Raw genomic sequence first — 11,573 nt, forward strand, 5'->3', positions numbered from 1 at the left:
AAATGCAGGCTCTGGGTTCAGTACGACCTGGCCCTCTGGGAGGGCTGATGAGGGAGGCTGGGCTGGGTGCGTGATGATGTCATTGGCGCTGCCGCAGGCGTGAGGCTGTGAACACAGAAGTGGCCGTGGAATTCTGCAATGTGGGGTGCTGCTCTGCTGGGAGTCCGTGAAGAGTTGGAACAGTTTCGCCTTATTGTCGGTGTTGTGGAAGGTTATTTTCCACTAGGTGAGGGCGCGTTTCAGGCGAACGACCGTCCACTCCGAGATGTTTTGAGCCTAGGGACAATCGGCGAGGTGGCGAGGTGAGGCCGGGTCGCTGAGGCTTCGCCCGGAGCGGCTGGAGGAAGGAGTGTCGGTCGGATGCCGGACACGAGATCTTCCCCTGGAGCGGTGGGTGTGTTGGAGCCGCCGGTGGACCCAGGCCGGTGGACAAGCATGGATTGTTGAGTGGCTCCGGGCTGGCTGACGAGGAGGGATGGTAGGTGAAGGAGAGGACTCAGGGATGTCGTCAAACAATTTGCTGTCTGACGGGTTGAGTATGATTTCGTTCTCCATGATTTTAGGTATTGCTTTCGTTTCGTATTTCGGTTCTGACGTTGTAGAAAATTAGTCAAGGAGGGAGTGAACGGATAAGGTGTGCTTAAATATGTTTTGAGCGGAAATGAGATGAGTTCGGGGCGTGGTCTTTGTTCCCGAACCTAGTTATAAAACTTCATGTGTTGTTTCTTTTATTTCTGTAGACATAAACTCAATCTGCTGAAGCGTTATATTTGCTTCTTCTGAAGGTTGAAATACATTTTTACATGGATTGTGGATTTTGTCCCCTATCACTTACACAGGATTGCTTTAAACCGAAGGAATGATTACAGTGACCAATAACTCTCACAGTCCAGATTTGGCTTGTGAGTATTCTTTGACTGTAAAAAAATAAGCAAGCTATTCTTTAGATCCTTTATTAAACAATACATGGACACTCATAACACACTCAATGTCTGCAAGAATTATTCAGGTTTGTTACATAATCACTTTCACATGTTTGTTCTTGACAATCTGTGACATGTATGAACATTTATAGGTCTATTTGGTCAATTTTGGACTAACTGATCACAATAAAATCACACAAAGGACTGTGAAGATTTACAAGAAGTCAGAACAGTTGATAAATCTGCTGTTGCATCCAAACATCAGAGAGTGAAAAGTTCTGATGCAAACCAGCTCAATTTTTGTCTAAAACAAAGGATGCCACTTTTTTAATAACAAAAATTATTAAGTTCATTATCGTGTCGAATACTGAATCACTGTTTTCAGCTTCCCTTCTAGCCGACCTTTTGTGCTCTTCTTTCATGTTTTTTATTTTCTCGTCCATTTCTCTGTCATGAGCTTCCCATAACTTCTCCCTCTCGCTGTCAGACTTTGCTTCCCTCAGTTGTTTCTCATACTTTTCTTTTATTTTCTTCTCCACTTCCTCCCGCTCTTTGCGCATTTCCTCTTCTTTCTCTTTCAGGATTCGTTGTTTCTCCTCTTCAATCGCTTTCTCTGCTGCTTGGAACATTTCAGTGGTGTAATGGCTTCCTCCATTCTTCTCTGTTATAATTCTGATCTTGTTGAGCAGCACTCTGACCTGAGTACGATCCTTCAGGTCGTTATTGAAGACGTGGTAGCGTTACATTTGGCCACAAGTTCCTGCAGCTCTTCACTTTCCTCCAAGAACTCTTCCAATCGGTTTCCCTTTGAGCAGGTCACCATGGGTAAAGAGAACCATGCTGTATTTGTCTGCTTCCTTTCCAACAGAGTCTCTGATTTCTGCACAGTTTTCTTCTCTTCCTCTGTGAATCTGCCCAGTCTGATGACGACCAGGAAGATGTGGGGTCCAGGAGAAGCATAAGAAATGCTCTGGGCAATATCTTTAGTTATATTCTTTTCATCAGTTCTGGTGTCAAACACACCTGGAGTGTCAATAACAGCAACCTTTTGTCCATCCACCTCACCACGGGCCTTAGCACAGTGTTCAGTCACAGATTTTGGGGAGAACTCTGATTTAAAGCTCTGTTTTCCAAGAATGGTGTTTCCTGTGGCACTCTTCCCAACTCCAGTCTTCCCCACCAACACAATCCTGATCTCCTCGTTGTTGTATCTGGTCGGTTCTGAGGAGACCCCTGAAAATCAACAAACAAGGAAAATATCCTGAGATCTGATGTCAAAACCTACAATAAAACCAAATGGTTTTGCTGTAAGTTAGTATTACTGTATTTAGATTCCAGTAATATTTTCCCAGAAAAATCTACAGTAACATACTGTACACAGCCTATACAGTAAGAAACACTTGAGACTACGTAATACTGTGAAAACACTTACAGTGAGATGAGGGGGAAGAATCCAGCAGGTGTCCAGTGCATCCCGTGGATGAGAGCTGGCTGCGGTCTTGGCAGGATGGTGCAGCGGGTTGGTGATCCTGGAGACAGAGAAAACAGGAGGAAACCTCATGACCAACAGGCAGGCAAACACACTACAACAGGCCAACTAGACTGACAGGGAAAAACAAAGTAGCTTAAAGAAAAGAACAAACCGTGAGGGGTGGGCTACCGTGACCCCTTGTTGACCGGCCCTCAGTGCTGTGTTCAGAGGAGTGGGGATTGCCTGATGGCGGGCTGGTCAGCTGATTACTGATGACGAGCAGGTGAGCAGTGAAAGTCAGAGCCAGGAGCCAGACTGAGGAAGGGAGCCCACGCCCACACACACACACACACACACACACAGGAGGGAAACAAAAGATTATTATTTTATCTTAACACGATGCACTGGTTGCAGACAGCAGACATTTTAACTTGTCACAGCAGGAAAAAAACACCTGTGAGCTTCCTGCTAATATATTTCAGAATGTGTGCAGTGCAAACAGTCCATTGTCGGCTATGTTCTCTGTGTTATTGGCTATAGGCTCAATAACACCTCTGTCTGTATAATGCAGACAGTGTACAGACAGGTGTTTGGAAAATGCTTCTTGTTCAATTCAAGCTGCCGCCTTTACAACTTGATATTGGTTCATTGCTATATTCAGACACAAGTTATAATCATTCTAGGTTATTTACTTACCATTTCTGCCAGTGTTGCTGGCCATAGTTGAGTTATGGAGAGAAGAGCTGCTCTGTTGCTGAACTGAAGTAAACACGTCTTTATATGAGGACTTCATGCAACAAGCCACACCTATAAAACACTGCTGACGTCAAAGTGCATTGAACACTGTGTTTAAGGTCCTGCTGCAGTAGGATGTTTCATCAATGAACTCTAACTGGGAATGTATGTGTTTAAAACCCTTCATATTTACTAATGTCAGGGTGTTTTATAGGTTACATTAAAATACAGCTGACCATCTTTTGGTTAACTTTCCTATTTCTTTTCAGACTCATTTTTCTACTCTTATATGTTTTCCTTATTCACAGCTTTGATTGCCCCACTTCATCTTTATAAGCACAACTTGAATATTCAGCCTTCCTGCATTTCCATAGTCCTTTCTGCAAACTGCAAACAGCAAACCTGTTCAACTAGTGCCAGCCCTAACTGGGGATGGACTAATATAGTGCCAGTTGTCATTCAAAACAAGCTCACTGACTCCCGGATTGCCAGATATGCCAGAGGACTGAATGTTGGAGCTGGAGTTGGAGCTGACATCCAACTATAAAAACCACAGGGGCTCCATAAGGGAGGGGCCACAGCATGAAATATGATAATAAACAGTTAATACAGAAAAGTTAAATAAATACAGAAAAACTAATCACCATGGTGAAATGCAAAGAATGAGAAAATACATTGACAATAAAACAGTGATAAAACTTAAATAAGATATAATTGGGGTAATGGTAATGGCTAGTCGGAGTATTTTCACTCTGCTACACTGATGATTATATGACAGCCTCTGGCAGACAACCACAACGCTGACGCATGCAAAAAGGGGATATGACACCACTTAAAGGTGACCAGTGAAACTCATTTGGGATAATGTGAGTACACAACTCAGCAACATATATTGCATAGGTCTAGTGTTTATTACGAAATGTTTCATATTAAAGCTTTAGGTTTCCACTTAAGGTCCCACTGTCCACTTTTTGGTTCAACAATTTGGAGCATTTAGTTTGAGCTGCCATTTTATTTCCATTTTAGTTTCTACTTTCATGTGTTGTGTTTTAATCTAACTGTTCAATGATTGACAGCAATGATTTACACCCTTGATTGTCCCATTTTATTTTTATAAATCTGGCACAGCTTGAATATCCAGTCATCCTACATTTCTGTGGTTCCTTTTGTCAACTGCAAACAGCAAACCCTGTTCACCCCTCCCATCAGCATTTGCAGGAAATAACACCAGCTCTTTTAAATTGCCAAGAATCACTGCACATATAGTGTGGCCTTTGACTAGTAGTTCTTATAGTTAGTTCACACTACGTGATTTTAGCCCTGATTTTCCACTCAATGACTATTTAGTAATTTGGGGCATGCTACCATGAGGAGGATCACATTGTGACACAACACACAGTTTGTATAGAATACAGTTTATCTCTATGGACAATGTTGATGTTGATAATATTGATGCTCTAGGGTAGTATGTTTTATAGACACGTTAGGAATTGTTAAATGTTTTATTTCTTAAAAGAAGTGCAGGCAGCTTGTAGATAAATTTAAACTGATAATGAGTAAAATTACACACTGTTTGTGAAAGATCTTGTAGTGTCAGTCTGTTGCTGATCAATCATTCAACGTGAAAACCACATCAACGTCAAGACTCCCAATCACAAGACAGGTTTTGTAGTCTGGAAGGTACAAAGATTCCACAACTATGAAAGTCTTGTAGTGTGACCAAGGCTCTAGTCTCAGTTCATGTCAAACTAACATCTGTGCTCCAAACACAGTCAGCAGTTCAACAAATATTGCTTTAAAAACTTCTGAGTTTGACCTTCACCACCACTGTGATACAGTGTTTTTACTTTTACTCCCATAGAAATAAAAGGGTTTCATTGATAAGGAAGAAAAACATTGTACCCGGGCTTGCTCTACCAACCTGGTAGCTCGAATGAACAGACGTTGTGTATTTCTAATTCCCACATCTACATTTTATCATTAGATGTAGCAAACAAACAAAAACAGAATACTACACTAAAGTAAGAGTCAGGAACACTCCAATATGTTAAGGCCTTACACTACTGGAGCAGGCAGAGGGTTGATGACGGTTGATATGTATGTATGTATACACTTATATGCTATTACAAACCCCAACAGCTAACCCTTTCAAATGTAACTAATACATTTGGGATATGAATTATACTGTTTTTATTTGTGTTAAAATATCCATAATTGAAGGAAAAGATATTGTTAAATTAATTTTAGTGTAGGTTTTTTGCCATTGGTTTTCAGAGTTCCATTTTATTTTGATCTGGCATAGCTTGAATATCCAGTCGTCCTGCATTTCCGTGTGTTAACCGCCATCCAGGTTCACCCCTCCCATCAGCATTGTGTGCACATATAGATTGTAGCCTTTGAGTCATGTTAGTTTCTTTTACGTAAAAACAATATCTCTTCTGAACCTTAAACCAGATACAATTGCCAGAGCAGGCAGATGTCTTAAAAGAAAAATCTGATACTAATACTCACTCTCTCTCTCTCTCTCTCTCTCCTAATTTTCATGACAGTGGGTTCTTATCAGTTTTGGAGGGCACTGACAAACGTCCTGGAGAGAGGTGCATCAAATCAAGTTTCATCAGAAGTTTTCATGATATCTTTATAGTTTATTACATTTGTCATTATGTGATATTTAATGAACTTGGATCTGCACATTTATCTATATTGACCTCTGAAAGAAAATACGATACATCCTCCTACCATCAGGGGTCTATAGTGGCATAAAGGGAAAAGGACCCAGGAGAGAGATTTGAGGGGCAAAGCACCCAGGAAAAGAGACCTGAATGTGGGGGCACCCAAGGAGAGAGGCCGGAGAAAGTACAATCCACTTTCTGTGTTTCCATTATTTTCTTCTCGAGTCTCTCCAGTTCTTTGCGCATTTGCTCATGTTTCTCCCTCTGGATTTGCTTTTTCTTGTCTTTGATCACCCTTTGTGCATTTCCTTGGTGTAATGGTTTCCTCCATTCTTCTCTGTTATATCTCTGATCTTGTTGAGCAGCTCTCTGACCTGAGAACGATCCTTCAGGTCGTTATTGAAGACGTGGTACTGGCCGTTACATTTGGCCACAAGTTCCTGCAGCTCTTCACTTTCCTCCAAGAACTCTTCAATCGGTTTCCCTTTGAGCAGGTCACCATGGGTAAAGAGAACCATGCTGTATTTGTCTGCTTCCTTTCCAAAGATATCTTGAATCTTCTGCACAGTCTTCTTTTCTTCCTCTGTGTATCTGCCCAGTTTGATGACAACCACGAAGATGTGGGGTCCAGGAGAAACATAAGAAATGCACTGGACAATATCTTTAACTGTTTTCTCTTCATCAGTTCTGGTGTCAAACAGACCTGGAGTGTCGATGACAGAAACCTTTTGTCCATCCACCTCACCATCTGCCTTTTTAGAGTGTAGTCAAAGATTTAGGGGAGAACTCTGATTTAATGTACTGTGTTCCCAGAATGGTGTTTCCTGTGGCGCTCTTCCCAACTCCAGTCTTCCCCACCAACACAATCCTGATCTCCTCATTGTTGTATCTGGTCAGTTCTGAGGGGTAGATCAGATATTATTAATCTGCAGTTGTGTAAAACACTTCAATTCTGTACACTGTACTGTATTGGACTGAAAGGTAAGGCTTGAATGACTCTAACCGTAGAACAATTGCCATGAACATCATCATTTATTAGTTGTTTATATTTTGTACTTATATTTTGAATCTGTAAAGTTGTAACATCCCGTTAGTCATGTCTGTTTTTTCCTGTTTTACGCTGGTAACAAACATTTCCTGTCATTTTAAAAGATGGATGGAGAGTGGGATATGATTTATTCAACATTCAACATGGATGACAGAGGCAATACAATGGACTACAATGAGTTCAGGAGTTCACTTATAATATAGCATGTACTAGTAGAAGATAATGTGCAATAATTAGAGTAATTCCATATACCCTTATGTGATTCATGTTTACTGAAGGTTGCCCTTTTCAGATAAGAAATGTGAAGGCTCATTTTTAAGATATTCTCTCACCAAGGAATGTTTTCCCTTGCATATAAAAATAAAGTACATACATTGCAGGAATAAACCACCATGGGTTTTAAGACAGTGGCTCCCAATTTGGGGGTCGGGACCCCCACTATGGGTTGCCAAAGCTTTATGGGGGTTCATGAGGCCTTCTTGATTTTAAGGCATCTAGGAAAACTTTAGAAATATACACAGTAGGCCTATAACTCTTCGTTCTACATTAACGTAAGCAATTCAAACAACCAAAGCAAATAGAATAAGAATCAGGGAGAAGAAAAACACTGAATTTGTCAGAACAGACAATTGTATGATTGTCAAAAAAATACAGACGGATAATTGTATAATATATGATATGTATATTCCTGTCCAGCCTGCATTTCGTGACTTTTTCTCATTTCTCTTATTTTTGCCTCCAACTCTCTTTCTAAGTTCTCCTTTAACTTCATCTTGTCCATGTCATTCTTCATTTCACTCATTTGTTGCTCATACTCTTCCTTCATTGTCTTCTCCAGTTCCTCCCACTCTTTGCGCATTTCCTCTTCTTTCTCTTTCAGGGTTTGTTATTTCCTTTCTTCAATCACCTTCTCTGCTGCTTGGAACATTTCAGTGGTGTAATGGCTTCCTCCGTTCTTCTCTGTTATATCTCTGATCTTGTTGAGCAGCTCTCTGACCTTAGTTCATGGGTGTAAGTAACTGTGCCAGTTGTGTAACATAATTTATTGTTCAATAAAGGATATAAAGCATGGTGTCTGATTTTTAAGTTTATATTACATTCACAGATGCATTGAGAGATTTATCTATCTATCTTATCGTGGGCTTTACAGCACGTGTTCATTTGACATCATCTTGTGAAGAACTACATTTCAAAGGCTACACTCTGGAAATATCTGTAAATGCTGATGGGACAGGTGAACAGACTGTACTGTTTGCACTAAAAAAGAACCATGAACCCACAGGACTCATATATCTTCTTTTCTGATTTGAATCAAGGGTCTAAGAATAGAGGGTGTTGCATGCTGTACAGACTGTTATTTGTGTTATTGGGATACATAAATAAAATTGACCTGTATACACAAAGTATCTTCACTACATTTATCTCACAGCTTTTGTTACTTTTGGAACAATTTCTGAATAAAGAGAAACTTATTCAAAAAGTCCTTACTGGAGAACAATGCAGTCATACACAGGAAATCAGTCCAGCAACAGCACACATATCCAGACAAAGTCCATAAACAGGAAAACAAAGAAAACAGTCACTAGACAAATGCTAGAAAGCAATAATGACAGAACAAAGACAATCTGGTAAGGAACAAAGAAAACAGGGAAGTATATACACACGGGTTACACTAAGGGCAAGACCAGGGGCAGGTGAAGAATGGGGTAGGCTGTAAATGTTAGTAGAAAATACAAATTTACCAGCATTGTAACTTCAGAAAATCACAGCTAAGACTGAACAATCCAGATGACAGATAAAATGAAAAAATACATCAATAAAAATAATGCAATGCGACTGTGTCGCCCCAATGTGACTGTGTCCCCGCAATGCCACCACGTCCCCACAATGGGTCCCTACAATGCAACCGTGTCCCCACACAAGTAACATATGTTCAGCATTTTGTACAAAGTATTTGGTATTATTGTCGTTAGTAAATAAAAATTATAAAATGTCCTCCGTTATACACCCAATCTAATATTACTATAGGTCAGAGGATAATCAAACAATTACTCAGTACCCAACTGTGCAAGAAAAAAATGTTTACATTACAAGAGAACATCAAGTGTGACTGTGTCACCGCAATGTGAATGTATCCCCGCAATGTGGCTGTGTCCCTGCAATGTGACTGTGTTCCCCCAATGTGACTGCGTCCCCGCAATGTCACTTTGTCCCAGCAATGCGACCACGTCCCCCACAATGTGACTGTGTCCCCGCAATGCCACCACGTCCATGCAATTGGTCCCCATAATGCAACAGTGTCCCCACACGAGTAACATATGTTCAGCTGCATTTACACAGTCCGTTCAATCAGTGACGCTACAGACTGCGTTACAACATTTTATTGACATTCTTGAGTTTAATTACATAAAAGTACATTTTGTTAATGCAGTTTGGTTCTGACCAACCAACTTATTTTTGAATGAAGTTCAAAGGATTTCTTACTTTCAGACAACTGCATGGAAGCCGCCATGATACAACCTGAAGGTAAATGAAAAACATTAATGATTTTTATCAGTTTACTAAATATTTAAAAAGGTCTTAGTCATTTAGTGAAGCCAGAACTGTTACTCAGAGATTGGAACATTTCTTTGTTTTATATCCTTATCACATGTGAGCTAGAAATTAACTGCAGCCACTACAAAGTCCTCTTAGGCACCGATAAACACATATTTCTAGTATCTTCAGAGTTATGCTAATACAAGGCATTACTTGATTAATTCAAGAGGATACATTATACATTGCTGTGTGTCTTTATTATAAAAAAAACAATGTCTTTTAATGTACATGGCATGTTAAAGAAACAGTTCAGTCATATTTTATCTTCGTTCAGTGAATCCACGACTGATGTTTGACACAGCAGACTGCCCGATGTAGGTGCATCTTTAAATAATAATTAAGGTGTAAATCGTCATCTCATAACATTTTACTTTCAGTGCATGAAAACTAAACTTAATTTTAAGTCTAATTTTGAATTTTCTGGCGTGGTCTTCATGAGCTCACTTCGTAGCCAAGACTGGACCAGAGACTGGCTGGGTACCAACCATCTTCAAACTAAATGTTGTTGCCACTCAACTTAAAGAAATAATTTATCTCTAATGTGTAGGTGCATGTATATAGCTTTGTATCTGTATGAATTTAAGGATCTATCTAAGGAGGCCGAAAATGTCTTCAGAATTGACTCATCTGTGTAAGTATGCAGAAATAAATTGCTCACTGTAGCTTTAAAATGTTGCTATTAATCACTTGACTTGAATATGACTTGACTTGAATAATATAAAGCCAGAAAAATTATGGTAAATGGACCTGTACCACTTTGTGCATACGCGACTGTTTCAGTCCCTTTTCCCGACCATCCAAAGCTTTTTTTACACCGTAGCGTGCCCAACATCACCTCTTCAACAAACCACATTTCAAAACCAGCGTGATGGCAAAGTCCATCGGAACAGAAACTAACTCAATTCATACCACATTCACACAACCGAATGCTATGCGCATCAGGACAGCAAAATTTTTTGGGGTCAGTAACTCTTGCCAAGTACTTCGACACCTGACCAGGAGCCCGGGGAATCCGACAAAAACTTAAAGGAGTTGCGGGCACGACCCCCTCTGCCTTCTGACAACAGCCCGTCCCGTTGCTCTCCTGAGGCCGCCGCCCGGTGCTCCCCTTGAAAGGCCGAAACTCCTTTTGTCCCAAACGGTGAGTTTTTTTGCCAAAGTTTGCTTGCCAGGAATGTAAGACCTCGTTGAAACTGTTTTTGTTTGGAGATATTTTCTGCACGAAACACACCACTTGAAGCGCGGTATAAACGCCACCAGGGGTCGGACTAGAGAAAAAATCAACTGACAGCCGACCAACCAACCGGCTTTGTCATTTTGACTATCTTAATTCTATAGTTAACATGAGGATATGAGTCCCAAATGCAGTTTTCTTCTAGGACTCTGATGGGCAGATGGAAATAAAAGGGGGCTTGAAACTGGGTAAATAGGATCATGACAATCGTATTTTTTTTGATGCCCACATGATTACTTCCCACACTGTGTATTTGCAACTCTGCTATACTATATAACACACACACACAACCGAACCTTTCCATCACTCTGTTCAGAGACAAACACCCTCTCACCAACCACACAAATACCAACTCAAATAAACACATGAACACGGTTTTCTACACTCTATTTTCCACAACTCAATCAATCACAGATCCAAAATCACACCCACAGTATTCACTATATACAACGAAGCAATACACCATAAGGTGTTTTGCATTGCTGAGTGCGTTGGTCCATATCGATTTGCTGATTGGAATTGGGTAAATGTATTTGGATGAATCCAATTCAAACACAACAGTGAGTTGTTGCACATGTTGTATAACAACAAAACTGTTACATTGTGTTTATGAAACTAAAAACGCATAGGTCAGTCAATATATAAAGGGAAGCTTGTCCCGCCTCTGTTTTGACCCACAAACATAACACGACGGTTCAACATGGGATGAAATTAATGCATTTTGCTGCAGTTAACTGATCTTCATTGCAATTATGCCATCCCAGGTTGGATTTAACAACCCAGAATAAACATTTTAATCAAAATGTTTTGTTACATTTCATCTTTTCTTTTTTTTAGAAAACTTAGGTTAGTACTTTTTGTTAAAATTAGGTTTAATGTTTTCCAGATTTGC

At 40.2% G+C, this 11,573-nt stretch overlaps 1 protein-coding gene and 1 pseudogene across 1 annotated transcript; both read right to left on the minus strand.

The window, feature by feature from the left end:
* Positions 1–985: 985 nt before the first annotated feature.
* Positions 986–3,143, minus strand: LOC118334357 (GTPase IMAP family member 4-like). Its single transcript, XM_035670255.1, is given in 7 exon segments — positions 986–1,662; positions 1,665–1,716; positions 1,718–1,800; positions 1,803–2,156; positions 2,356–2,452; positions 2,567–2,709; positions 3,091–3,143. Coding segments are annotated over 7 exon segments (1,200 nt in total). The 5' UTR covers positions 3,116–3,143; the 3' UTR covers positions 986–1,216.
* Positions 3,144–5,870: 2,727 nt separating this feature from the next.
* LOC118334424 lies at positions 5,871–10,329 on the minus strand (annotated as a pseudogene).
* Between the last annotated feature and the right edge of the window lie 1,244 nt (positions 10,330–11,573).

The sequence above is a fragment of the Morone saxatilis genome, unplaced genomic scaffold (assembly GCF_004916995.1).
Source record: "Morone saxatilis isolate NCDOM2014 unplaced genomic scaffold, NCSU_SB_2.0 Contig23, whole genome shotgun sequence".
NCBI lineage: Eukaryota > Metazoa > Chordata > Actinopteri > Moronidae > Morone > Morone saxatilis.